The 27,254-nt window shown below is 65.5% G+C and overlaps 2 protein-coding genes and 2 long non-coding RNA genes across 5 annotated transcripts; 3 read left to right on the forward strand and 1 right to left on the reverse strand.

Annotated features, from left to right (window-relative positions):
- On the forward strand, positions 1-12,917 carry HSD17B14 (hydroxysteroid 17-beta dehydrogenase 14). Its single transcript, XM_062177275.1, is given in 10 exon segments — positions 1-132; positions 507-526; positions 528-546; positions 1,445-1,527; positions 3,466-3,532; positions 5,440-5,531; positions 11,943-12,047; positions 12,289-12,356; positions 12,436-12,532; positions 12,628-12,917. Coding segments are annotated over 10 exon segments (813 nt in total). The 5' UTR covers positions 1-44; the 3' UTR covers positions 12,802-12,917.
- LOC133748476 (uncharacterized) lies at positions 5,551-6,797 on the forward strand. Its single transcript, XR_009864459.1, has 2 exons — positions 5,551-6,288; positions 6,572-6,797. It is a non-coding gene; the product is annotated as an uncharacterized LOC133748476 (long non-coding RNA).
- Positions 12,918-13,435: 518 nt separating the features above from the next.
- On the forward strand, positions 13,436-24,838 carry BCAT2 (branched chain amino acid transaminase 2). 2 transcript variants are annotated; one of them, XM_062176421.1, is made up of 11 exons: positions 13,436-14,011; positions 18,668-18,742; positions 19,416-19,619; positions 21,259-21,369; positions 21,472-21,591; positions 21,692-21,855; positions 22,126-22,268; positions 22,361-22,446; positions 23,429-23,569; positions 23,637-23,711; positions 24,522-24,837. In XM_062176421.1, the coding sequence occupies exons 1-11, from the start codon at positions 13,988-13,990 to the stop codon at positions 24,558-24,560; spliced, it is 1,182 nt and encodes a 393-aa protein (XP_062032405.1). In that variant the 5' UTR covers positions 13,436-13,987; the 3' UTR covers positions 24,561-24,837. The 2 variants fall into 2 exon arrangements, with proteins under 2 accessions (XP_062032405.1, XP_062032406.1); XM_062176422.1 differs by lacking the exon at positions 13,436-14,011 and adding an exon at positions 15,755-15,847 and having other exon boundaries at positions 24,522-24,838.
- LOC133747946 (uncharacterized) lies at positions 14,627-18,417 on the reverse strand. The gene is made up of 3 exons (XR_009864417.1): positions 18,374-18,417; positions 17,082-17,171; positions 14,627-14,714 (listed from the first exon to the last, which is right to left on the reverse strand). It is a non-coding gene; the product is annotated as an uncharacterized LOC133747946 (long non-coding RNA).
- Positions 24,839-27,254: the final 2,416 nt, after the last annotated feature.

The following is a 27,254-nucleotide window of genomic DNA, read 5'->3' on the forward strand; positions in this document are numbered from 1 at the left end:
GTAGGTTTCATTCTCGGAAAGACTGTGAGAGAGAGGAAGTGTCCATGGCCTCTGGGGCCCGCTATGCCGGGAAGGTGGTGGTCGTGACGGGGGCCGCGCGCGGCATTGGAGCTGGGATTGCGCGGGCCTTCGGTGAGACGGGGTCCGGGGCTGGGAGGGGAGAGATGGGGAGGGGCGATAGGGTGTGGGAGGAAGGACGTGGGGTCCATGCAGGGGGCCTCAGGCCGGGACCCCCTCTTGTGTGCTACAGAGGGTGGTTTGGGGCCTAGTCTGGGCATATTTGGGTTCTCTCTGGACACCCCCCCCAATTAGCACTGAGCCCAATGGGCAGCGGGAGTGGACAAGGACACATGAGGCTCTGCCCTTTGTCCCCAGGGGCAGTCATGAGACTGGGGTGGGCGGGGGTGGGAGAGACTGGCTCAGGTCCTGTGGCCAGAAGAGGGCAGCCAAGGCCTAGGACAAGGTCCACGCCTGGCTGTGCTGTAACTCTCTCCTCCTCTTCCCAGCGGACAGCGGGGCACAAGTGGGTTATCTGTGACAAGGACGGTGAGTGAGGGTCCTCAGTCCAGACCCAGCCCTCCTCCCTCAGACACAGGGGTCCAGCCCCAGCCTCCCCCCTCAGACCCAGGGGTCCAGGCCCAGCCTCCTCCCTCAGAGCCAGGGTCCAGCCTCAGCACTCCCTCAGACCCTGGGGTCCAGGCCCTCCTCCCTCAGACCCAGGGTCCAGCCTCAGCACTCCTCCCTCAGACCCTGGGGTCCAGCCCCAGCCTTCCTCCCTCAGACCCAGGGGTCCAGGCCCAGCCTCCTCCCTCAGACCCAGGGTCCAGCCTCAGCACTCCTCCCTCAGACCCAGGGGTCCAGGCCCAGCCCTCCTCCCTCAGACCCAGGGTCCAGCCTCAGCACTCCTCCCTCAGACCCTGGGGTCCAGGCCCTCCTCCCTCAGACCCGGGGATCCAGCCTCAGCCCTCCTCCCTCAGACCCTGGGGTCCAATCCCAGCCTTCCTCCCTCAGACCCTGGGGTCCAGCCCCTAGTCCTCCTCCCTCCAACCCATGGGACCAGTTCTGGCCCTCCTCCCTCAGACCCAGGGTCCAGGCCCAGCCCTCCTCCCTCAGACCCAGGGGTCCAGCCCCTCCTCCCTTAGACCCAGGCCCCCAGCGCCTCCTCCCTCAGACCCAGGGGTCCAGCCCCAGCCCCTTCTCCCTCAGACCCTGGGGTCCAGCCCCAGCCCTCCTCCCTCAGACCCTGGGGTCAGCCCCTAGTCCTCCTCCCTCCAACCCAGGGTCCAGGCCCAGCCCTCCTCCCTCAGACCCTGAGTCCAGCCCCGGCCCTCCTCCCTCAGACCCTGGGGTCCAGCCCCAGCCCTCCTCCCTCAGACCCTGGGGTCAGCCCCCAGTCCTCCTCCCTCAGACCCAGGGTCCAGGCCCAGCTCTTCTCCCTCTGCAGAGCGGAGCGGCCGCGCCCTGGAGCAGGAGCTCCGTGGAGCTGTCTTTATCCGCTGTGACGTGACTCTGGAGGAGGATGTGAGGGTGAGGGCCTGTCTGTGTCTGCCCCATCGCCGATACTTCTCCCTCTCTCGCTCTCGCTCTCGCTGTCTGCCCCCTGGTTTGGCTCCAGGTCCACTCTGCCAGATCTCCCAGGGCAGGGCCTTCCATAGGTGCCCTGGGCGTCAGAACCCTCCCAGAGGCCTCTCTCCATCACAGCCCCTCCTGTCGCCGGTTCCCGCGCTTCTCTTCTCTTCCATCAGAGCCACTTCGTTATCTGACGCCCCCGGTCCCCGTACCCCCTCCCCGGGTCTCTGTCCCCTCCCCGGGTCTCTGTCACTCCCTTTCTTTGATCTCTGTCCCCTCCCTGAGTCTCTGTCCCCCCCCTCTCTCTCTCTGGGTCTCTGTCCCCTCTCTGGGTCTCTGTTCCCTCTCTCTGGGTCTCTGTCCCCCTCTCTCTGGGTCTCTGTCCCCTCTCTCTCTGGGTCTCTGTCCTCTCTCTGGGTCTCTGTCCTCTCTCTGGGTCTCTGTCCCCCTCTCTGGGTCTCTGTCCCCTCTCTCTGGGTCTCTGTCCCCCCTCTCTCTAGTTCTCTGTCCCCCCTCTCTCTGGGTCTCTGTCCCCTCTCTCTGGGTCTCTGTCCCCTCTCTCTCTGGGTCTCTGTCCTCTCTCTGGGTCTCTGTCCTCTCTCTGGGTCTCTGTCCCCTCTCTCTGGGTCTCTGTCCCCCCTCTCTCTAGTTCTCTGTCCCCCCTCTCCCTGAGTCTCTGTCCCCCCTCTCTCTCTCTCTGGGTCTCTGTCCCCTCTCTCTCTGGTCTCTGTCCCCTCTCTCTCTGGGTCTCTGTCCCCCTCTCTCTCTGGGTCTCTGTCCACCCCCCTCCGCGTCTCTGTCCCCTCTCTGGGTCTCTGTTCCCTCTCTCTGGGTCTCTGTCCCCCTCTCTCTGGGTCTCTGTCCCCTCTCTCTCTGGGTCTCTGTCCTCTCTCTGGGTCTCTGTCCTCTCTCTGGTCTCTGTCCCCCCTCTCTCTCTGGGTCTCTGTCCCCTCTCTCTCTGGGTCTCTGTCCCCTCTCTCTGGTCTCTGTCCCCCCCCCTCTGGGTCTCTGTCCCCCCCCTCTGGGTCTCTGTCCCCTCTCTCTGGTCTCTGTCCCCCCCCCCTCTCTGGGTCTCTGTCCCTCCCCTCTCTCTGGTCTCTGTCCCCCCCCTCTCTCTGGGTCTCTGTCCCCTCTCTCTGGTCTCTGTCCCCTCTCTCTCTCTGGGTCTCTGTCCCCTCTCTCTCTGGGTCTCTGTCCTCTCTCTCTGGGTCTCTGTCCCCTCTCTCTCTGGGTCTCTGTCCTCTCTCTCTGGGTCTCTGTCCCCTCTCTCTCTCTGGGTCTCTGTCCCCTCTCTCTCTGGGTCTCTGTCCTCTCTCTCTGGGTCTCTGTCCCCTCTCTCTCTCTGGGTCTCTGTCCCCCCTCTCTCTGGGTCTCTGTCCCCTCTCTCTGGTCTCTGTCCCCCCTCTCTCTGGGTCTCTGTCCTCTCTCTGGGTCTCTGTCCCCTCTCTCTCTGGGTCTCCGTCCCCTCTCTCTCTGGGTCTCCGTCCCCTCTCTCTGGTCTCTGTCCCCTCTCTCTCTGGTCTCTGTCCCCTCTCTCTGGGTCTCTGTCCCCCCCCCCCCAGGTCTCTGTCCTCTCTCTCTGGGTCTCTGTCCCCCCCCCCCTCTAGGTCTCTGTCCTCTCTCTCTGGGTCTCCGTCCCCTCTCTCTGGTCTCTGTCCCCTCTCTGGGTCTCTGTCCCCTCCCTGAGTTCTGTCCTGCCCCGCCCCCTCCTCTGGGACAGCCGCACGTGACCATGACCGGCTCCTCCTGCACCCACCCCTGCTTCCTGTCCCATCTCCTGTGCAGCCCGCAGTCCTGGGCTCCCCCTTCCTCGGAGCCCTGCTCCCCACTTGCTGCCTTGCCCAGGGGCCTGGGGCCGCCCCGCGCGTTCCCACGGGCCGTGCGCTGTCTCCGCAGAGCCTGCTCTCCGACACCGTCCGCAGGTTCGGCCGCCTGGACTGCGTGGTCAACAACGCCGGCTCCCGTGAGTTGTGAGCCCACCCCGTCCTCCTGCTCCTCCGTGTCCCCCGCCCCCGCTGTGGCAGCCCCCGGGCCTGAGCCCGCCCCGCTCCGTGCCTCAGTTTCTCCATCTGTAAATCAGGAAACACTGCCGTGGTTTCTCTCCGGGGTGCTGGGCGCGCTGGCTGGAGTGCCCCTGCAGAGTGACAGCTGTCACTCTCTCGGGCGGGCGCACAGCCTCCTGGGAGGCAGGGGCTGGGGGCTGAGGGGCGGGGCTTCCCTGGGGGCGTGGCCTGGTGCCTCTTTGGCTGCGCTGGGCTGGGGTTTGAGCAGAGAGCTCACCTTCCCCTCGGTGCCCTTGGCGCCGCACAGGTTCCAACCCCTGCGGGCCAGCGTCCCGCGAGGGCTAAGTTTGCGTCCACACAAACATTTTTTAAAAGATTTGTGTATTTGAAAGGCACAGTGACACAGAGGCCTTCCCTCTGCTGGTTCACTCCGCGAACGGCCACAACAGCTAGGACTGGGGCCAGGCTGACGCCAGGAGCCTGGAACTCCATCCGGGGTCTCCCACGTGGGTGCAGGGGCTCAGGCACTCGATCGTCCTCTGCCTCTTTCCCAGGCCATCGGAAGTGGAGCAGCCAGGACTCGAACCTGCACTCCGATACAGGTGCCAGCCTTGTAGGTGGGGGCTTAGCCCACTGTGCCACAGCGCCAGCCCCAGGAAAATTTATCTGTACCCCAGAGTCAGTGCTGGGGTTTCCCCCGGTTACGCCTAGGGATACATAGAACTTGGGGCACCTATTTCCTGCCGAGGTAGAAAAAGGGAGAGAGAGGGGCCGGCATTGTGGTGCAGCAGGTAAAGCCGCCGCCTGCAGTGCCGGCATCCCATGTGGGCGCCGGTTCAAGTCCCAGCTGCTCCACTTCTGATCCAGCTCCCTGCTGTGGCCTGGGAAAGCAGTGGGAGATGGTCCAAGTCCTTGAGCTCCTGCACCCGCGTGGGAGACCCGGATGAAGCTCCTGGCTCTCTCTGGCTATCATGGGCTGTGGCCACTTGGGGAGTGAACCAGAGGGTGGAAGACCTCTCTCTCTGTCTCTCTCTCTGCTTCTCTGTAACTCTGCCTTTCAAATAAATAAATAAATAAATAAATCTTTTTTAAAAAGAAAGAAAAAGACAGAGAAGCCCTGAGGCGAGAGGCCGATGGAGACCCGGGGCAGGCAGACGGGCAGCCGCGGCCCAGGGCCAGGTGGGCGGGTCTGAACTGGCACCTGTTGGCAGGCGGCTGCACAGCCTGGGCGCTGTTTGCAGAGCAGGACAGAGTGTGTGGGAGAACACACGGTTTGCAGGATGTAGGGTTACTGTCGGTGTCGGAGACACGCGTGTGGACAGACACGTGTGGGCACACGGGCGTGTGACTTTCCATCGTGCCGCCTGTGCACTCCCCGAGAAGTGGGGCCGCACCCCTAATCCGCGCCCTCGTTCCCTGTCTCCTGCTCTCTGGGGAGGAAGGCAGAATGACAGACAGGGAGGGAGAGACAGAGAGAGAGGTCTTCCATCTGCTCGGTCACTCCCCCGATGCCCATGTAGCCAGGGCTGGGCGAGGTCGAAGCCGGGAGCCTGGGTGGCAGGGGCTGAAGCCCCGGGGGTCTGCCTTCCCAGGCGCATGGGCAGGAGGTAGGCGCGGAAGCAGAGTGAGGGGGCTTGAACCGCTCATTCCTGCCTCCCCATGGGGCGGCGGTGAAACCTACAGGGGCAGGTGAAAAGCTGGCGCCCGGCTCCGCAGCTGAAGAACCCGAGGGAGGGCGGAGACCAGTGGCTGGTGCAGGGGTCGCGCGGCCGGGAAGCGGAGGCGGAGACTCCAGCCCCGGGCCCCACCCCTCCTGCCGCTCTGGGCGGCCCCCTGCTCACGACGCCTCCCCCTCCCCCCACCCCAGACCCTCCCCTGCAGCCATTCGAGGAGACCACGGCCCAGGGCTTCCGGGAGCTGCTGGAGCTGAACCTGCTGGGGACGTACACCTTGTGCAAGGTGAGGGCTGGGCCCGGCCGCACGATTGGGTGTGGATCCGTGTTCCCCGAGAGCAGAGCGCCCGTACGGGATGCGGGCACTGCAGACGGTGGCTTTACCGTGGTCCTTCTAAACGAATTAATTCAGCAAGTACTCGTTTAGCCCCGACGCCATGCCAAGCACTGGGCACAAAGCAGCGAGCAAAGCCGACCAGGAGCCCCGGTCTTGGGGAGCCGACCCTTGTGGTGGGGCAGACACGGGGTGGGGGGCGGCGAAGGTCAGGGAGCAGTCAGTGTGGGGCACAGAAGTGACGGAAGCTTGGGGACGACGCGCGGTGGGCGTGTGTGTACGTGTGTGTGTGTTTGCATGCGTGCTCACACGTGCATTCTTGTGCATGTGTGTGCGTGTGTGGGTGTGTGTGCGTGTGTGGGTGTGTGTGTACGTGTGTGTGTGTTTCAAGCAGCACTTGATTAGGGCATTTTGCCAGTGTGCAGACAAGGAGACAGAATCGTATCTCCAACCCCACGTGCCCATCGCCCTGTTACCAGAAGTCTTTGCTTTCTGCTCTTCTTGCTTCTTGTGGCTTCCTTATTTTCATTTTGTTTTCTGGAGAGTTTTTTTAAAAAATATTTACTTGTTTGAAAGGCAGAGTTACAGAGACAGAGATAAAGAGAGAGAGGAGGTCTTCCATCCACTGGTTCACTCCCCAAACGCCTGCAGCAGCCAAGACCGGGTCAGGCTGAAGCCAGGAGCCTGGAGCTGAGCCTGGGCCTCCCGCGTGAGTGGCAAGAACCCAAGTGCTGGAGCCGTCGCGGCGGCCCCAGGGTGGGCGTTGGCAGGAGCTGGGTCAGAGGCCGAGCAGCCAGGCGTGCAGCCCGCACTCCGGCACGGGCTGAGGGCACCCACACAGGGGCCAATGCCCGCCCTGGTGGGGCTTTTATGTGTGTGTGTGTGTGTGTGTAGGGGCTGGTGCTGGGGCCTAGAGGGTGAAGCCATTGCCTGCAGCACGGGCGTCCATATGGGCACTGGTTCTGGTCCCAGCTACTCCACTTCTGACCCAGCTCTCTGCTATGGAATGGGAACACAGTGGAGGATGGCCCAAGTGCTTGGGCCCCTGCACCCACGTGGGAGACCCGGAAGAAGCTCCTGGCCTCAGATCAGCGCAGCTCTGGCCGATGCAGCCATTTGGGGAGTGAGCCAGTGGATGGAAGCGCTCTCTCTCTCTCTCTCCCTCCCTCCCTCTCTGACTTTCAAATCAATAAATAAGTCTTGAGGGAGAAAACCGTACAGTTGGTCGCTGTTTTAGCCGGAGGGCGGGGCGGGAGGACGGCTCAGGAGCTCTCCTCTGAGCGGTGACTTGGACTCGAGCCCCCAACCACAGCCAAGGAGTGAGAGCTGCCTGTGGTGGGCTGGTGGGCTTGCTGCAGTCACCGGACTCCGTCACTGAGCCCTTGATGGAGGCGTGCGTCGTGCCCCACAGGTACGCCCAGGGATTATGCCTCAGCCACATAAACCACATACATACAGAACATAACACTATTACAGGTTTTTTTTTTTTTTTTTTTTTTTTTGACAGGCAGAGTGGATAGTGAGAGAGAGAGACAGAGAGAAAGGTCTTCCTTTTTGCCGTTGGTTCACCCTCCAATGGCCACTGCGGCCGGCGTATCTCGCTGATCCAAAGCCAGGAGCCAGGTGCTTCTCCTGGTCTCCCATGCGGGTGCAGGGCCCAAGGACTTGGGCCATCCTCCACTGCCTTCCCAGGCCATAGCAGAGAGCTGGCCTGGAAGAGGGGCAACCAGGATAGAATCCGGCGCCCCAACCGGGACTAGAACCCGGGGTGCCGGTGCCACAAGGTGGAGGATTAGCCTGTTAAGCCAAGGTGCCGGCCTATTACAGGTTTTTAAATAAGAGCTGTTGTGGAAGAGCAGCGGGGGCCCAGGAGCAGCAGGTGCACGGGTCCGGGGGCAGGCGGCTGCTCTCAGGCAGGAGGTGCAGCCAGGGCGCAGAGCCCCTGAGGGGGCGCGGGCAGGAGAGGGCCGCGAGTGGGTGGAGGAGATCCGATTGTGGGGACTTCTGGGTCCCCGGGAGGTCTTTGCCAACAGCCGTCTTAGCAGAAGGAAGGGAGCTGCCTGCGTGGGAACTGGCGCCCTCTGCTGGCCACCCCGGGGAAGGACCTGCGGCTGGGGGCTGAGGCTGCCATGGCCAGGCGGGCGGTGAGGTGGTATCCGCCCGGGCCGCTGGACTTGGTGCGAAGCCGGGTCTGTTTTGAAGCTGGGGTTGTCAGGATTTCTTCCCGGCCCAGCTGTGCGAGTGGATTTCAGGGAGAAAGGAGTGCCACCTCCGCTCCAGCGACCGATCCGACCCAGCTGCTGCCCCCTGCGGCTGGGAGCCCTGGGAGGGGGGTGCTGCTGAGTGTGAGGTGCCCACCCAGCACCCACACCAGGTGGCCAGCGGGTCTGCAGGAGCGAGCCCGGGGCCCAGCTGCCGGGAGAGCCCCAGCGTGGTGGTGGGGAGCTCAGGCGGCCGCTTGGAGGCCCCTCCTGGAGGCAGGTGCAGTGCCCCGGCCGGTCAGGGCGAGCCCTGGCTCCTTCCCGGGCTGAGCCAACAGGTACACCGCCCAGTGCACAGGCACTGGGCTCGTGAGGGGTTCACGCGCTTCCCCATTATTGCCAGCGTCTGGCTCTTGCCACTGTGAGTGGGGGTCCTGCCTGCGATGCAGTGCAAGCGACTCAGCCCTCCCTGGGCCTCAGTCTCCTCACCTGTGAAATGGGGCTCATCCTGGGATCCCACTCACACAGCCCTGGTGGAATGGAGCCGCCCTCAGACTCCCCCGAACACGTGCTGACTCTGGTGAACCTTGCCCCGTGTTGCTCCTCGTGGCCAACCTGCCTCACTGTTTCAGTTCCCTGAGCTCAGGATTGGGCAAACACAGCCTGGGAAAGTAGGCCAGGGTGAGCACAGAGCTGACCCTGAGCGGGAAGGCAGGAGGTGGACAGACCGTGCGTCTCTTTCACTGCGCCCAGCGTGGGAAGGCCCTGGGGCAGGAACTGCTGATCCTATCTTAAAGAAGCCACAAGGTTGCCTTAGACGGGCCCTGTCCCCTGCCCCCTGCCACCAAGACGTTGCGCAGGTTCACGAGTGGAAGCGTCATCCGTGGGCTCGGCGGGGTCTGTGCTCCATCATCTTTACGGGGGACATAATTCAGCCTTGTGGAACATGGCCAGAGTGGTCGCGCGAGGTTCCGTGCTCACAGACTCTCCATGGTCAGTGTCCTCCATGTTTCTCCATCTTCTTTCTTTATGAGCAGAGAGACGGGGGAGGGGGAGAGAGAGGAGGAAAGACAGCTCTTGGGGGCGGGCGCTGTGGCATAGCAGGGAAAACCGCCATCTGCAGTGCCGGCATCCTGTATGGGCGCTGGTTCTAGTCCCAGCTGCTCCACTTCCAATCCAGCTCTCTGCTAAGGCCTGGGAAAGCACCAGTAGATGGCCCAGGTCCTTGGGCCCCTGCACCCACGTGAGAGACCTGGAGGAAGCTCCTGGCTCCTGACTTCAGATCGGTGCAACTCTGGCCATTGCAGGCATCTGGGGAGTGAACCAGAGGGTGGAAGACCTCTCTCTCTCATATATATATATATATGGCTCAGAACCCCATGGGGCTGCCAGGGGCCTTGAACAGGGGTCTCTGGGCAGCCAGCCAGAGCTAGGCTGGAGAGAAGGGTGGGATCAAGGACCTGCTCCCTCTCAGGCCTACAGATCCCTGGGAGGCCTGGGCATGGGCCGTCAGAGCTGGACGCGTCCATTCGTGCTGGCTGCTGGGGGGACAGCAGTGAGCAGGTGCGGGTGCGGCCGCTGGACAAACGCGGGGACAGGCGTAGACGTGCGTCTCACGGTGGGCAGGCACTGGGGGCGGCTGAGAGTGACAGGGAGACCGGCTTGTGCTGGGCTCAGGTGAGGCCTCTGGACGTGGCGACTGGGCGAGGGGGTGAGGCGGTGACGCTGCTCCTGGCAGAGGGAGCGGCCATGCGAGGCCTGGCAGGGAGTTCCGGGGGTGCTGGAAAGGGAGGGGCACGGCAGGAGGGGCCGGGTGGGGGCCAGGGCATGCTGGGTCTTGGGGCCAGGCTGAGGGAGCGAGGCAGCCGTGGGAGGTGTCTCAGCACGGAAACGCCATGGTCCCACCAGCGCTGGCTCCCGTATGAGGAAACCAGCGTGACCCTGGGAAAACCGGTATTAGGATCCAGTCTGTCCAAGGAACAAGTGCTGGCCTTCGGGGTCTCACGTGGCCTGGCCCTTGTCCATCTCTGCCCTGACCTCTACCCTGCCGGCCTTACCGCCACCCAAGGCACCAGCTTTGGTTGTGCCTCGGGGCCTTGGCACCGGCCTTCCTCTGCCCAGCAGGTGTTCCTGCCAGACTCCCCCACGGCTCACACGGATGCTGTGTCTAGCTGCCCGGCACCCCCCAGCGCCCCCCGGTAGTCTGCCCCCATCTGCCGTGGTTCCACGGAGACTGTCTCGTCTCCTGCAGCCCCCAGCGCACAGCAGAGGCTCAGCGCGGGTTTGTTGAGTGAACGGATGAGATGGAGCCACCTGGACATGTTCGAGAGCTCACTGGCAGGGGCGGCTGCTGGGGCCGGGTGGGACTGAGGCCACATCCGGGCGGGGGCAGGGGCTGGGGAGGACCCACAGGCCGGTTCTGTCCAGGAGGCATTGCAATGCAGATGCCTGGGGGTAGGGGGGCTGGGGTCTCCAGAAGGGTCTCTGGGGCAGATGCCAGAGGTGGGATCCCAACCCAGAGGGAGAGGCGGGCCGAGGAACCCCAACCTTTAGGAGAAATGGGGTCAGAGTGAAGTGGGAGAGCCAGGCTCTGAGGATCCCACACTGGAAGAGGGGGGAGGGAGAGGGAGGAGGGGAGCCGGCCAAGGAGGGCCCGGCACATCCTGGACTGTAGCAAGCTGGAGGTGCTGACGACCTTGAGGGAGGTGGGAGAGGCTGGGGAGGGCCGAACAAATATTTATGGAGCACTCGCTGTGTGCCTGGTGCCAAGCAGCCGGTCTGGGCCCCTGCAGGCCCTGGGTGGGGTGAGCTGCAGGCAGGTGTGCGCTGGGCGGGGCTCTGAGCGCACAGAGGGTGGGAAGGTGGCCGGGAGGCCAGGCTCCCACCGCCCCCGGCGCCCACGCGCCCTTCCTGGTGCTCCTGTGTGCTCAGTATCTGCCTGGTTGTGGGTTTTGGCTTCAGGCTGCCTGGCCGTGGACAGCCATCTGTCAGGTGTCACGGGGAGTGCTGTGACGTCGCGGCTCGCGGGGTTGCTATGACGATGGCATGCTGGAACACTAAGCGCTGTGGGGAGCTGGGAACAGCGCCAGCCCCGCACCCGGTCCCCAGCCACTGTATTCTCTCAGAGCCGTCCCCAGGAGACAGACGCGACACACAAGTCACACAGATGCCCGTCATCGGGCTCGCGTGGCGGGAGGGGAGGGGCGGCCAGGGTGCCGTTCTGATCAGAGCAGTCAGGGAGGGCTTCACTGGGGAGGCGGCATTTGAGCAGGGACTGGAGGTGCTGGGGGAGTGTGTTTACCCAGGATGTCCCGATTTAGCACCGAAGCTGGGGACTGGAAGTTCCGTGTCCCCAGAAACCCTTGAGCCTGAGCACGTGGGGATGGCTGACCGCACAGCAGCGAGCCGTGGAGCTGTCTCAGGACCCTGCCTTCCAGGCCACGGCAACAGCCGGTTCCAAGGCCCTGAGGTTGGGACGTGTGGCCCGGAGAATGGAGGGTTGGGGGACCCCACAGGGAGCTGTTCACTTTTCTGCTGGGAGGTCCTGGGTGCCAGGTGCTGGCCCAGGCTCACTGATCTCCAGTGGAGGGCAGAGGCCCCGCCCCGTCTGCCCAGCTGCCCGAGGCCAGAGGGGAGGTAGACTGCGTTTGTCCAAGGTCACGTGAGTGAATGCACACACACAGGCACGCTGGCACACACACACGGATACACACACATGCTGGCACACACACACAGGCATGCTGGCACACACACATGTATATACACACATGCTGGCACACACATGGATACACACACATGCTCGCACACACATGCATACACATGGATACACACGCATGCTGGCACACACACGGATACACACGCATGCTGGCACGCACACACACATGTGCACACAGGTGTGCTAGCACACGCACACACACACACAGTGGAGCCTCAGGTAGCCAGGTGTTGCAGGGAGCGTTGTCCACAGTTCACCAAGGCTCCCACCTGTTCCCCTCTTGGACCAGGAGAGCCTGGGGAGCGGTCCCTTCCAAACAGAGGCTAAGTGCTGGGACCGAGACACGGCCACAGAGGGTGCTCACGGCGGCCTCGGGGCGCCTGCGTCTGTGCTGCAGCAGAATCTGGGGGACCCCGGGGGCTGATTCCGCCTCGTCTCTCGCCCCAGCTCGCCCTCCCCCACCTGCGGAAGAGCCGAGGAAACATCATCAACATCTCCAGCCTGGTGGGGGCGGTTGGCCAGCTCCAGGGGGTTCCGTACGCAGCCACCAAGGTAGGCCGGCCCTGCCCACCCCCACCTCCCCCCTGGTGAGGATCCGGCGAGTGGACAGCCCGCCCAGGGCCCCACTCCAACTCCCAGATTCAGCCCAAGGAGGCCTGACACCCGTGACAACAGGGCGCAGAGCTGGGTGCCCCTGGGCCGCGTCGGCCGCAGGAGGTGGGGAGCCCCCCCCAGGTTCTGCTGCCCCGGCTGGAAGGGGGCCCATCTTCCCCTCCCCTCGCCTTTGCTGCAGGGCGCAGTGACGGCCCTGACCAAAGCCTTGGCCCTGGATGAGAGTCAATATGGCGTCCGGGTCAACTGGTGAGCAGCCCCCTGGGGGATGGGGAGGGGGTGAGCCCCAGAGGCAGCTGTACTGATGCCCTCCCGCCCCCCCCCCCAGCATCTCCCCAGGAAACATCTGGACCCCACTGTGGCAGGAGCTGGCAGCCCTGGCGCCAGACCCCAGGGCCGCAATCCGAGAGGGCGCCATGGCCCAGGTAGGAGTGGATGCCAGATCCCGGTGTGGGGAGGGGGCGCAGCCATCCGGCGCGGGGTCCCCTCCACGGCCGTCCTCCCTCCTCTCTCCCCCCAGCCCCTGGGCCGCATGGGCCAGCCCGCGGAGGTGGGGGCGGCGGCTGTGTTCCTGGCGTCGGAAGCCAGCTTCTGCACGGGCCTCGAGCTGTTCGTGACGGGGGGCGCCGAGCTGGGGTCTGGATGCAAGGCCGGCCCCAGCACCCCGGTGGAAGTCCCGGATCTGCCTTCCTGAATTTCCGCACTTCCACCCCAAACCTGCACCCCGAACCTCCTCGGGCCTCACGCCCACCTTGGGATGCGCGAGGCCCACCCCGCCGGTGCCCACGAACACCGAACATTCTGCAGCCAGCCAGGGCGTCTTTGCGTTTATTCCCTGCCCTGTTGGACAGTGCCCGCCGAGCCGCCCTGCACCCCCGGGACCGCGGCTCCCTGCAGGCCCGCAGCAGGTTGTGGGGCGAGCACTTGCCAGGCGGCTAATTGGGAGGCCCGCGGGGGAGACGCTAATTAGGCGCTGATTGGGAGGTAATGGGGCCGGCTGGAGGCCTCCTTTTCCTCTCAGCCCTTAGGGACAGTCGTTCTGACCGCGGGCGGAGACGTCTGGGTCACCGCGCGCTGGGCTCGGGGGACGCGGCGGGTCGTGGGCTCCCGGGGCTGGAGAGCCGCCCCCGCCTCCCCCGAGGTGAGGGGGGGGTGGAGCCGCAGGGCCGCTGCGGATTGGCCGCGGCGGGGGGCGTGTGGCAGCCGCGGATTGGCGGGGGGCTCCGGGGGCGTGGTCGCTCGGCTCCGCCCCGGCAGCCGCGAGCCGGGTGGGCGGGGGAGGAGGCGTGGAGCCGAGACAGGGGGCGGATGGGGCTGGGGGCCCGGGACCCCGGCTTAGGGGCGTTGCGGGGGTAGGAGTTGAGGGCCGAGCTGTCCCAAGGCAGACACACGGAGGCCCCAGGGCCGGTTTCCGGCGTCTCGGTCCCCCGGCTGTGGGGGTGAGGCACGGGCCTCGCGGGCACTGGACGGCTGGACCCCGAGGCGCGAGTGGCCGGCGCCCCCGTGCAAGGGGTGCCCCCGGGGGACCCCGCTCCAGGGGCCGGCCCTGCTGAGTGGGGGGCGGGGGCTCCCGTAACGACAGGGCCCGCAGGTCAGCGGGAACCCGGGGGCCGTGATGGCCCGAGCCCTCCGCTCCTGGCCTCTCCTGGCTCCCACCTCGGGCGGCAGCCGCAGCGAGGGGAAAGGGGTGCACTTGCGGCGCATGCGCCCTGCAGCAGGGCCCGGCCCCGGGGCGTTCCGTAGTTGGGGAGCCCGGGCGGGCCTGGGATGCGGGGAGGGAGGGGCGGCCGTCCCGCGGGAGGGGGTGTGAGCAGGGCGGGGCCGGAACGTTTTTCTCCGGGGCCACGCCCGGGCGGGCACAGTTAACCGCCGCACGGATCATGGCCGCAGCCGCGCTGGGGCAGGTGGGTTCTCGGCCCCGCGCGGCCGAGGGGCTGGGGGAACCCCTCGGGGCAGGCGCACTTCCGGCAGGACCACCGGCGCGCGCCCGGTGCGTCCGGCTGGGCGCCGCTGCGGGTGCGGCGCTCGGGTTCCGCGGCGGGGCGCCGAGGAGGATGGGGCTCCGTTTGGGAAGGAGCACAAGGCTTGAAGTGGGGCGTGGGGAGTCGGAGGGGCAGGCCCTAGGCGGGCCTAATACAAAGCGGGAAACGTGGAGGAGAGGACCGAAACGGGAGGGGTGCGGCACTGGGGTCAGGCTGGGGCGGTTGTGTAGGGAGTGAGGAGCTATAGGGTGGGGGCAGGACGAGGGCAGGGCGTTCAGACTCCAGGCCCCCCTGGGAACCTGGGTCAAGACAATGCCGAGGGCCGTGTTCCTGAAGCCCCTTACCTTGGTCCCGGTGACGTGGACGGCCTTCCTCCAAGGCCCAGAGCCGCGCTGCGGGGAGTCCCTGCCGCTAGGTAACCAGGTCCCGCGGTGAGGAGGGGTCGCTGGCGCCCTGCCGGCCACAGCACGGCCCCCGGGCAGGTGTTTCCTGCAGGCGGGCAGAGTTGCGCCTTCCCCTGGTCCTGGGTGGCAGTGTGGGGGTGGTCGCCCCGGGCTGTGATGTGCAGAGTCCTACCCATACTCTGCGGTGCCACGGGACCCCCAGCCTCGAAGGCCGCTTTGTCCTGTAGTGGAGACGGGGCTGAGCCTTAGGCTGGGACAGGCGGGAGCCCTGGACCTGGGACAAGCCTGGGGCAGGGAGGGCTGTGATCCGGGGATGGACCCGGGGTCTGAACGGGGACACTTCGGGCCCCCCTCAATGGGACAGACACACTATGAGGTTGTAAGAGGCTCGGGCTGCGATGTGAAGCAGGGGTTGGATCTGCTGGTCCCTGCTGGGCTGTGACCAGAAGCCCTGGGCCTGGCTGTGACAGGGACAGTGAGAGGCTGACTGGGTTGTCACCCTGGGGTGACCGAGCCCTGCTCGATGGACCCCCCCAGCCCTTCCTCTTTTCTGAATTCAGCCCCAGTCCTGCCCTGTGTCTCAGGGCAAGTGTTCGAGCCCCGGCTCCGGTTCTGGCTCCAGCTTCCTGCTAACGCACACCTTGGGAGGCAGCAGGGACGGCTCAAGTGTGGGAGGCCCGGGGGGAGTTTCCGCCCCAGCCGGTGTGGGCATTAGAGGGAGGAACCAAGAATGGAAAGCCCCTAATTCTGTCTCTCTGCCTTGCATGTAAATAAAACGAAGTAAAGGAAAAGTCACGCTCCTTGTCCACCAGCCCCTCTGCCGTCTGGGGCCCAGCCCTGGCTCAGGGGGGAGGGGGCGGGGGCACCTTCCTGAGCTGAGCTGAGACCCCGCCCCTCAGGATGGAGGCAGCTTCTCCATCGTCATCACGGGGCCTCCCTCTGTGGCTGGGGATCCGTCCGGCCCGGATGCTGAGCCAGTATCTGGCCAGTGCGGATGTTTTTCTGTCTAGTTTCCCTGAGGTAGTCTCTCTCCAGGAGTTTGGGGTCTCTCTCTGTCCCCCAGTTTTTTCCCCAGGCCTCGGGGTGCCCTTCCACTCTGCATAGCCCATCCGATCTACTTTTCATCGATTTCTGTTTCCTTGTTCTCGCCATTTCCCACACTCAGTATTTTATCCTGAGGTCTCCTGGCTTTATTTCCTGAGACCTGAGTTTGTCTCTGTTTGTTTGTTTGTTTGTTTTGACAGGCAGAGTGGACAGTGATAGAGACAGAGAGGAAGGTCTTCCTTTTCCGTTGGTTCACCCCACAATGGCCGCTGCAGCTGGTGCACCGTGCTGATCCGAAGCCAGGAGCCAGGTGCTTCTCCTGGTCTCCCATGGGGTGCAGGGCCCAAGGACCTGGGCCATCCTCCACTGCCTTCCCGGGCCATAGCAGAGAGCTGGCCTGGAAGAGGGGCAACCGGGACAGAATCCGGCGCCCCGACCCGGACTAGAACCCAGGGTGCCGGCGCCACAGATGGAGGATTAGCCTATTGAGCCGCGGCGCCGGCCTGTTTGTTTGTTTTAAAGACTTACTTATATGAAAGGCAGAATGACAGAGGGGATCTTCCATCCACCGACTGACTCTCCAAATAACTGCAACAGCCAGGTCTGGGCCAGGCCAAAGCCAGGAGCCAGCAGCTTCATCCTGGCCTCTCAGCCAGGGGCCCAGGTCGCAGGCAGTGGCTTAACCAGCTGTGCCACACACCAGCCTCCCTGTCTTACCCATTTGAAAGGCAGAGTGATGGAGAGGGAGAGGCAGAGAGAGAGAGAACCTGCCACCCACTGGTTCTCTCCCCAAATGCCCACGATGCCTGGGGCTGGGCCAGTGATTCCATTTGGGTCAGAAACTCGAGTACCTGAACCATTGTCTGCTGCCTCCCTGGCACATTAGCAAGAAACCTGACCAGAAGAGGAGTGGCCGGGACAGAACCAGCAGCCTGATGTGGAAGGCGGGCATGCCGAGCGGCAGCACACACCAGGGCACTGCGCCGCCCGCCCGGCTGGGATCGGAGCCTTGGGCATCTCCCCGGGGCACCGCGTCGCCCGCCCGGCTGGGATCGGAGCCTTGGGCATCTCCCCGGGGCACCGCGCCGCCCGCCCGGCTGGGATCGGAGCCTTGGGCATCTCCCCGGGGCACCGCGCCGCCCGCCCGGCTGGGATCGGAGCCTTGGGCATCTCCCCGGGGCACCGCGCCGCCCGCCCGGCTGGGATCGGAGCCTTGGGCATCTCCCCGGGGCACCGCGCCGCCCGCCCGGCTGGGATCGGAGCCTTGGGCATCTCCCGGCCTCCGTCTCTGTTCTTTGCAGGATCTGCTCCTCATCTCTGCGTCTTTTTTCCTCATTCTTCCTCTGCCTTCTCTCACTGTCCTTTAACTTCTTCCATCCTGGCTGTTTTCTGAGGGCCGCTGTCTTCCCTGTGTCTGTCTCTCTGTCCCCTCTCCATGCCTGCTGTCCCATCCCTTCCTGGGCACGAGCTGCAGGGCTGGGCAGGCCACGCCAGGGACACCCCCTCTGCTCAGTCCAGGAGCCCTGGGGCTGCCCCAGACTCACCTGCCGGCCGTGAGTGCTGCTGTTCTCGTCCACTGGGCAGGAGCGGCTTTGCCTCCTGCAACCTCAGGACCCAGGCGCCTCCCTGCAGGGCTGGGGACACAGGTCACTGGGAGGGGCCACTCTGCTGGAAGCATTGACCTCTGTTCCCCTGAGGTGGGGGAGGGGCCGGGCGAAAGACCGTGAGCTTCTCTTGGGGCCTGCGCTGGCTGTGGCTGTGGCGGAGTGGGTAAAGCCGGCGCTCGCGATGTCGCATCCCATATGGACGTGGACGCCGGTTCCAGTCCCGGCTGCTCCACTTCCCATCCAGCTCCCTGCTATGGCCTGGGAAAGCAGCGGAAGACAGCCCAGGTGCTGGGCCCCTGCACCCACGTGGGAGATCCAGACGGAGGTCCTGGCTCCTGGTTTCCCTCTGGCCCAGCCCTGGCCCCCCGCCCATTGTGACCAATTGGGGAGTGAATCAGGGGTTGGAAGATTCTCCCTCTCTCTCTCTCTAACTCTGCCTTTATAAAGAAATCTTTAAATAAGTGAGCTTTGAAATATTGATCAGAGATGATGGGGGACTCCCAGCAGCCTTGGAGGGGCTGCCCACGCGGAACTGGGCTGTCCCAGGGTGTGCGGCAATATGAGCCCAGCTGGGTCTGAGGGAGGAGGGGCTGGGGCCTGGACTCCTGGTCTGAGGGAGGAGGGGCTGGGGGTCCTGGTCCTGGTCTGAGGGAGGAGGGGCTGGGGCTGGACCCCTGGTCTGAGGGAGGAGGGGCTGGGGCTGGACCCCTGGTCTGAAGGAGGAGGGCTGGGGCTGGACCCCTGGTCTGAGGGAGGAGGGCTGGAGGCCCAGATCCTGGTCTGAGGGAGGAGGGGCTGGGGCCTGGACTTCTGGTCTGAGGGAGGAGGGGCTGGGGCTGGACCCCTGGTCTGAAGGAGGAGGGCTGGGGCTGGACCCCTGGTCTGAGGGAGGAGGGCTGGAGGCCCAGATCCTGGTCTGAGGGAGGAGGGCTGGGGCTGGACCCCTGGTCTGAAGGAGGAGAGCTGGGGCTGGACCCCTGGTCTGAGGGAGGAGGGCTGGAGGCCCAGATCCTGGTCTGAGGGAGGAGGGCTGGGGCTGGACCCCTGGTCTGAGGGAGGAGGGCTGGAGGCCCAGATCCTGGTCTGAAGGAGGAGGGCTGGGGCTGGACCCCTGGTCTGAGGGAGGAGGGGGCCGGAGCTTGCAGTGCCCAGTCCCCGGGGAGCAGGACCTGTAGTCCCTCGTTTTCCTGACCTGGGCCAGGATTTGGGTCCTGGGGGCTTTCACTCACCTGCGCAGCTCCCCTGGGCGTCCGCTGCTCTGAGCTGCTCTCAGGCTGGGGCCAAAGTTCCCTGAGTGGGCGGGGCCTCCCCCCAGTGGGAGGGGTTGGACTGCCTGGACTCCGCTCTTTCCCAGGATGGCGTGCGTGGGGGCGGGGAGTGGGCTTGGCCTGGGCCACGTGTGCAGTGCGGAATCCCTGGCGGGGTGGGGGGACCTCACAAGTACAGGGGGACAGAGGGGGTGCCGGGGCCCCAGCTCTCTCTCTGCTGGCCTCATCATCCTTCTCCCTTCTCTTTCCACCCAGATCTGGGCCCGAAAACTTCTTCCGGTCCCTTGGCTTCTGTGCGGTCCCAGAAGATGTGCCTCCTCCAACTTCAAGGTGAACGGAAGGGACTGGACTCCTGGGTTGGGGGGAGGTGCGCAGGGGCTGGGGTTCTGGACGCCTGAGCCTGGAGGAAGATGGACTGGGGCTGGATTTGGGCATCTGCAGGAGGCCCACAGTTTAAGAGGTGCCGGTCGGCCGCCGCCGCAGCTCACTAGGCTAATCCTCCGCCTTGCGGCGCCGGCACACCGGGTTCTAGTCCCGGTCGGGGCACCGATCCTGTCCTGGTTGCCCCTCTTCCAGGCCAGCTCTCTGCTGTGGCCAGGGAGTGCAGTGGAGGATGGCCCAAGTGCTTGGGCCCTGCACCCCATGGGAGACCAGGAGAAGCACCTGGCTCCTGCCATCGGATCAGCGTGGTGCGCCGGCCGCAGCAGCCATTGGAGGGTGAACCAACGGCAAAAGGAAGACCTTTCTCTCTGTCTCTTTCTCTCACTGTCCACTCTGCCTGTCCAAAAAAAAAAAAAAAAAAAAAAAAAAAAAAAAAAAAAAGGTGCCGGTGGTAGGCAGTGGGTGGAGGAAATGAGATGAAACTACATATCCCTGAAGCCTCTGTGGTCCTAGGCCTCCCTTCTCTATGGCTCCGAGGCCCAAGGCCTCATGGGAGATGTAGTTTTTCGCTTTGGCACGCATCTCCGGATTCCAGGACACCTGGTCCCCTGTCTTTTCTCAGGCCGCCGATCTGCAGCTACAGATGACGGCGGAGCCTCAGAAGAAGCCCAACCCCAGCGAGCCCCTGATGTTCGGGAAGACGTTCACCGACCACATGCTGGTGGTGGAGTGGACGGGGAAGAAGGGCTGGGGCCAGCCCCGGATCCAGCCCTTCCAGAACCTCACGCTGCACCCGGCCTGCTCCGCCCTACACTACTCCCTGCAGGTGGTGTGGTCGTGACCTCCTCCTGTCCCGTCTGCACTTCCTCCGCCTTGCCTTGTCTCAAGCCAGGTGCACCCTCCGGGGTCGGCTTTGCCTGCTTCTCCTTTCTGTGGGTCTTCGTTTCTGAGGCCCTGGGTGCTGCTGGGTCCCTGACGTGAGCCCCACGCCTTTGGTGTACCTGAAGCAGGACTTCTCCGGGCAGAGAGAGGAGCCTGGGAGGAGGGGCCCAGCCAGTGGCCGGTCCAGCTGCAGGGAGAGCCTGGCACGTCTCCGGGGAGTTGCGGGACTGGAGCGTGCCCAAGGAGACCGAGGAGGTCATCGGGCCGCTGGGTCTTGTCCGAGGGCTCTGGGTAGGCAGGTCAGGGCCAGATCTGAGACCCTTAGGGCACATGTGGAGGCCGGGCCGGGGCGAAGGTCCAGGTGGGAGAGCTCTGAGCGGAGAGGGACAGTGCAGGGGCTGGCAGGAGGGGCGGGGCTGGTGCCCAGGGCTCTGCCAGCTGGGCGGGTCGGCCGGGGACCCGGAGGGGAGTGGGGCTAGCCTGAGAGGCCTGTGCCTTTCTACGAGGAAACTGGGGAGGTGTTGGGTTTCATGACTCAGAGCTGGGGAAGCGAGATGAGCCGCTCACAGCTGCAGGGCCCCGGCAGTCTGGGCGGGCTTTGTCGTCTAGCACAGGGTTTTATGATATCGGGCGTACTTTCCTGTCCCTCCTCCTCCTCCCACTCCCCCTCCTGATTTATTTATTTGAAAGGCAGAGAGAGAGAGAGAGATCTTCCACCTGCTGCTTTACCCCCTAAATGCCTGCGGAAGCCGGGGCTGAGCCAGGCTGAAGCCTGGAGCCAAGAGCTCCATCCTGGTCTCCGGGTCTCCCACGTGGGTGGGAAGGGTCCAAGGACTCCGAGGACCCTGTCCTCCACTGCCTTCCCAGGGGCATCGGCAGGGAGCTGGTGGGACTGGAGCCGGGACGCTGGCGCTCCACGTGGCGGCTTCACCTGCCCGCCCTCAACGCCCACGCCAGCTTGCTTGTTTTTCGGAAATCTGCGGGGTTTCCCCTGCTTTGAGCTGTAGGGTTTCCCCTACACTGAGCTGGAGCCATGGGACTCTGTTCACAGGGCCTGCGGCTGGTAGACACCAAGGCGAGCGTGGGGGGTGCACAGTGGGGGCTGCAGACCCCCCAGGGGGGCACCCAGGGCCACATCCCCCTCTCTCTCAGCAGCCAGTTCCTGCCCAGTGTGGCTCCCGCGGCTGAGCCCGCAGACCCTGGCCCGCATCCTGTCCGTGGCTGCCCTCGGGGGCCGGCTGACACCGGGGACCACGTCTCCAGGTCCCCCTCACTCTGGGGCACACCAGTTATGTTTTATTATAATTATATATACATAACACACACATCACAGGATGCGCCACTTCAACCATTCACAATGCTGTGTGACCATCCCCACTGTCTGTTCTGGAGCTTTCCATCACCCCGAACAGAACCCCCAGCCCGCTAAGCAGTACCCGTGGCCCATTGGTTCACCCCCCAGATGCCTTCAATAGTTGGGGGGCTAACGCCAGGGCCCAGAACTCAGCTCGGAGCCGCCGGTCTCCGCCCTGTGTCCATCTTGCTGTCTCTGGTGCTGAGCCCCGCCCCCCGCATCCCTGCAGCTCTTTGAGGGCATGAAGGCGTTCAAGGGCAAGGACCAGCAGGTGCGCCTCTTCCGGCCCTGGCTCAACATGGAACGGATGCTGCGCTCGGCCGGGCGCCTCTGTCTGCCGGTGAGGGCGCCCTTGGCTCAGCCCAGGGATGAGGGCGGAAGGCCAGGCCTGGGTGTGGAATGGGGGTGCTCCTGACTCCTGACCCCTCCGGATTCGCCCCAGAGCTTTGACAAGGCCGAGTTGCTGGAGTGCATCCGCCGGCTCATCCAAGTGGACAAGGACTGGGTCCCCGAGGGCAGCGGCACCAGCCTCTACGTGCGGCCAGTGCTCATCGGAAACGAGGTGGGCCCTGCCCCCGGGGCGGGGCTTCTGAGGGGGCGGGGCGGCCCAGCGCCGGGGGCTGCGCCCCGGGTTCCTGACGCTGCCCCTCTGCCCTCTGCAGCCCTCGCTGGGCGTCGGCGGCGCCACCCAGGCCCTCCTGTTCGTCATCCTGTGCCCTGTGGGCTCCTACTTCCCCGGAGACGCCGTGAGCCCCGTCTCCCTCCTGGCCGACCCCACATTCATCCGGGCCTGGGTGGGGGGCGTCGGCGACTACAAGCTGGGGGGGTAAGCAGCACTTCCTGCCTGCAGCAGCTGTGGCTGTGGCATCGATCCCCTGGGCGAGCACTTGTGCTTCTGGGTGGGCCTCCGGGTGCCCACTGTCCCCGTGCCCGGGGATGTGGCCTTGGCATCAGGATCCACGGCGTCCTGTGCCCTCCCTGGTCCGTGAAAACAGACCACGAAGGAGGAATGCCAGAGATGAGCTGGGAGGGGGTCACCCCAGTGTGTTGGGGAGGACGGGGTCCCTCCCCCATCTGACCAGCTTGCCTCCACCAGGAATTACGGGCCCACCGTGTACGTGCAACGGGAGGCACAGAAGAGGGGCTGTGAGCAGGTCCTCTGGCTGTACGGCCCCGACCACCAGCTCACCGAGGTGGGCACCATGAACATCTTCATCTACTGGACCCACGAGGACGGGGGTAGGTCCGGCCCTGGCCGCAGCGGCAGGCCCCGGGGGTTCTGGGAGGCGGGGTGTGGAGTGACCCCGCCCCTGCCCTTGCACCTGCCCTAGTGCTGGAGCTGGTGACGCCCCCGCTGGACGGCATCATCCTGCCCGGCGTAATCCGGCAGAGCCTCCTGGACCTGGCTCAGAGCTGGGTGAGACGGGGGGCGGGCCTGTGGGCGGGGCTCCGGGGCGGGGGGCCTCCTGGACCTGGCTCAGAGCTGGGTGAGACGCGGGGGGCCTGTGGGCGGGGCTCCGGGGGGCCGCGGGGCGGGGCTCCGGTGCTGGGGGCCTGCGGGGCGGGGTTCCGGTGCTGGGGGCCTGCGGGGCGGGGCTCCGGTGCTGGAGACCTGCGGGGGCGGGGCTCCAGTGCTGGGGGCCTGCGGGGGCGTGGCTCCGGTGCTGGGTGCCTGCGGGGGCGGGGATCCGGTACTGGGGGCCTGCGGGGGCGGGGCTCCGGTGCTGGGGGCCTGCGGGGCGGGGCTCCGGTGCTGGGGGCCTGCGGGGCGGGGCTCCTGCGGGGGCGGGGCTCCAGTGCTGGGGGCCTGCGGGGGCGTGGCTCCTATGGGGGCGGGGCTCCGGTGCTGGGGGCCTGTGGGCGGGGCTCCGGTGCTGGGGGCCTGCGGGGCGGGGTTCCGGTACTGGAGTGCCTTGGGGGTGTGACTCCTGTGGGGGCGGGGCTCCGGTGCTGGGTGCCTGCGGGGGCGGGGTTCCGGTGCTGGGGGCCTGTGGGCGGGGCTCCGGTGCTGGGGGGGCTGGGGGACGTGGCTCCAGTGCTGGGTGCCTGCGGGGGCGGGGATCCGGTACTGGGGGCCTGCGGGGGCGTGGCTCCAGTGCTGGGGGCCGGCGGGGCGGGGCTCTGGTGCTGGGGGCCTGCGGGGGCGGGGTTCCGGTGCTGGGGGCCTGCGGGGCGTGGCTCCTATGGGGGCGGGGCTCCGGTGCTGGGGGGGCGGGGGCGTGGCTCCTATGGGGGCGGGGCTCCGGTGCTGGGGGCCTGCGGGGCGGGGCTCCGGTGCTGGGGTGCCTTGGGGGTGTGACTCCTGCGGGGGCGTGGCTCCAGTGCTGGGGGCCTGCGGGGGCGGGGCTCCGGTGCTGGGGGCCTGCGGGGCGAGGTGTGCATCTCTCCCTTGCCCCCAGGGGGAGTTCCGCGTGGCGGAGCGCGCCATCACCATGAAGGAGCTGCTGCGGGCGCTGGAGCAGGGGCGCGTGCGGGAGGTCTTCGGCTCGGGCACCGCCTGCCAGGTGTGCCCAGTGCACCAGATCCTGTATGAGGGCCAGGTGAGGCCGGGCTGCCGCCGAGGGCGGGGGGCGGGGGCGGCGCAGGCCTCACACGCATCCCCCGCAGGCCGTCCACATTCCCACCATGGAACACGGGCCCGAGCTCATCCTGCGCTTCCAGAAGGAGCTGCAGGCGATCCAGGTGAGGCGGCATCGCGGGCCGGGCGCTCGTCCTTATGGAAGGGCCCTCAGTCCTCCTGGCAGCGGGTCCTGGCTCTTCCCAGCTCCCCGGGCCTGCGTGGGGTCAGCTTGCCGCCTTCCAGAGCCCTGGGCGAGGCTTCGCTGGAGAAATCCCCTTTCCAGGAGCCTCTGCGGCCCCGCACGAATGTCCCGCTGGAATAAAGCCCTTTCCCATGAGCCTCTGCGGCCCCGGGGTATCCTGGTAGAGCATTCCCCCTCCCAAGAGGCTTTGCGTGCAACCCCACTTCCCTTTATCCTGGAGGCTGAAAGCCCTTTCCCATGAGCCTCTGCGGTCCCCGGGGTATCCTGGTAGAGCATTCCCCCTCCCAAGAGGCTTTGCGTGCAACCCCACTTCCCTTTATCCTGGAGGCTGAAAGCCCTTTCCCATGAGCCTCTGCGGTCCCCGGGGTATCCTGGTAGAGCATTCCCCATCCCAAGAGGCTTTGCACGCATCCCCGCTTCCGTTTATCTTGGGGGCCGAATGCCCTTTCCCATGAACCTCTGCGGCCCCCGGGCATCCTTCTGGTGAGAGAACGCTTTCCCCCATGAACCCCTGCGGGCCCCAGCTGTCTGTGGGAGCGAGCCCCCTCCCATGAGCCTCGGCAACCCCAGGGTATCCCTTTGGTAGAAGGAATCCCGTTCCCGTGAGCCTCTGCGCCCCCCCTCGCGGGCATCCTGGGGGCGGAAGGCTGCTTCCCGGGAACTTCCGGGACCGGGGCCTGCTGGGAGTTGCGGTGCGGCTGCCCCTCATGCCGCCCCCGTCTTCCCCTAGTACGGCGCGAGCACTCACGAGTGGATGCTGCCGGTGTGACGCCGCGGGCTGCGCCATCCAGGCCCCTTCCCCTCGCCTCCTCGGTGACTCACCTCAAGTGCAATATGGAATAGAAGACCGGGGGCGCCGACGCCGGGCTCCGCGGCGCCCCCGTGTGGTCGCTACACTCCCAAAGCCATAGGGGCCCGACCCCGGCGCCCGGGCCCCAGCCCCGCATCTCGGCCTCGGGGACCCGGCTCTCCGTGCTCAGGCCGGGCCCGGTGCTGCCGTTTTTTTTTTTTTTTTTTTTCTCTCTGTGCTGCAATTTTGAAATAAAATGCCAAAGAACAAGGCGTGAGTTGTCTCCAGCCAGGAGTCCTGGGGACCATCGGTTTGCTTTTCCAGGACACAGTGGCTCCTGCAACCTGGGGAGGCGCCCCCTCCCCTCCTGCGCCCACACCTTCCCTCCCTGGGGACGTCCACTCTGCAGCCAGTCGCCAGGCCAGAGCTGTCCCCCGTCTGCTCCTGTCCCCTGAGCCCTGGGGCCGCAGGATCCCGCACAGAGAGGAGACACCAAGGCTCTCCCACTGTGTGTGCTGACCGCAGGCCCGGCGGGAATTCCTTCTCCAAGCCCGGGCCGGAACCCAGAGGGGCCTCTCCTAGATGGCTTAGCCTCGCATCTCCCCCACGTGGCTGCGCGCATAGGTTGGGTCGGCTGGCCTCATGTCCATGGCGGCCGCAGGAGTGGACACAGCGCTGTCCGTGGTCACTGGTGATGCCTTTTCTCCCGCCGAGCTTAGGCTGTCTGGCGGGGGTAGGCCTTGCTCTGTGCCGGCAGCAGGACCCGAGTGGTGGCATGGAGGAGACGGGGAGCAGGCACGGGCGGGCGGCGGGCAGGACAGGGCCCTCCTTTGTCTCCTGACCCTGGGAAGGCCCTACCACAGCCGAAATCTGTCATTAGAAACGAGTTTAACAAAGAGGCCTCGGCCACACCCGCTCCACTCCATGCTCCGGCCGCCCCTGGGGCTCTGTCTGCACCCACAGCCCGCCCCGCCCCGCAGTGGGCCCTGGTGGGGGTGGGGGGCGAGGAGGACTGACCGTGAAAATGTCCGTCCTGTGCCCAGCCCCGCCCCACACGCCTTAATCGCTTCTGTGGGGGAGTTCCGGGAGAGCCGGGCATCGGGACCAGGCGTGCCACGTCTCTGTGGGTCCGTGTGCGGGCGGAGGGCCCCGTGGGACCGCTTGGCAGCCGCGGTTGGGGCCAGGCCAGCAGCCGGCAGCCCTGGGCAGCAGCGGAGCCATTGCCACATCTTCTCATTCTCCTTTGTCAACAGTTGCTCAAGGAAAGGTTATGGGCCAAGGGTCTCCAGGGAGAAGCTGGCTCCAGGCCTCTGCCTCTTCTTCCTCCCCTCCTTTGTCAGTTCCGCGGGTGAGCGATGGTCGGAGCTGCTGCTGCCATTTTGTGCCCACGAAGGGTGCCGCTGCCCACACACTGGACACGGCAGTGAGCGAGGAGGAAAACATCTCCGGGTCTCCCACGAATCCCCCGATTTCCTTCATCTTTTTTGGATTTATTTATTTGAATGAGAGTTACAGAGAGAAGTAGAGCCAGAGAGAGAGGGAGAGAGAGAGAGAGAGAGAGAGAGAGGGAGGTCTTCCATCTGCTGGTTCACTCCCCAGATGGCCGCAATGGTCTGAGCTGAGCCAATCCGAAGCCAGGAGCCAGGAGCTTCTTCTGGGTCTCCCACGTGGGTGCAGGGGCCCAAGGACCTGGGCCATCTCCCACTGCCTTCCCAGGCCACAGCAGAGAGCTGGATCGGAAGTGGAGCAGCCAGGACTAGAACCGGCGTCCGTGTGGGACGCTGGTGCTGCAGGCAGGGGCGTTAACCCGCGGAGCCACAGCGCCGGCCCCTTCCTTTGTGTTTACAGAAGTCGGGAGGAGTGAACCCCGCGTGTAAGCCGCTCGTGGGTGCTGTTTGCTCGCTGATGTGCAGCCGCAGCGGCTCTGTGTCTCCCCAGGGTCAGGGCTCCTGTCGCCCGGGAGCGTCCTTACTCCAGAGAACTCAGAGCCCGGTGGAAATCCAGGCCGGCGTCAGGGCGCCCTAGCGCGGACCAAGGGCTCACCCCACCCCCGCTTTTATTAAACTGCTCGTCATGGGGCTTTGGGGGAAGCCAGTTCACCGTCCGGGACTGCGTTTTCTCACTGCAAACAGGAGGGCCCGCGCCAGGAGGCGGCAGGCGGCGGCTCCAGTTCCCGGGCCCTGCGGCCCACACGCGAGGCCCGGGCTGCGCAGGGGGCTCCTGGCTCCCCGGCCCGGCATTACCAGCACCTGGGGAAGGAGCCCGTGAAGCGATCTGCCTCTGCCTTTGGGGGGAAAAAAAAAAACTGAATTGCTTTCCAAGGCTAATTACATGCTGTGCGTTTCTGCCAAAATTAAAACTGAAAGTTTGTTTTGTTTTGTGTTTAAGCTGAGGGAAAGCAAACCAGGGCCTTAAAATAAATCCAGAGCGGGTGGGGGCCCAGCAGCCCGGGCCTCTGGCGCCATCTGGCGGCAGCGGTGGGCATAGCGCCTCAGGCGGGGAGTGAGCACCCAGGGCTCCAGGTTCGATTTCAGCGCGCGGCGGAAACCATCTTCATGCCGTTATGAAAATGCAGACTGAGGATGGGCGTCTGAGAAGAACCCCTCGGGTGACGTTTAAGAAACACCGCCTTGGGGCCGGCGCTGCGGTGAGGCAGGTGAGGCTGCTGCCTGC

This window comes from Lepus europaeus, chromosome 19, assembly GCF_033115175.1.
Source record: "Lepus europaeus isolate LE1 chromosome 19, mLepTim1.pri, whole genome shotgun sequence".
NCBI lineage: Eukaryota > Metazoa > Chordata > Mammalia > Lagomorpha > Leporidae > Lepus > Lepus europaeus.

Bases quoted from the DNA above. Each gene is read 5' to 3' on its own strand.
- BCAT2 (XM_062176421.1), top strand. From the start codon at position 13,988: ATGGCCGCAGCCGCGCTGGGGCAG. The intron at 22,447-23,428 runs GTGAGACGGGGG...CCTTGCCCCCAG, and splicing joins TGGACCTGGCTCAGAGCTGG to GGGGAGTTCCGCGTGGCGGA. The intron at 23,570-23,636 runs GTGAGGCCGGGC...CATCCCCCGCAG, and splicing joins AGATCCTGTATGAGGGCCAG to GCCGTCCACATTCCCACCAT.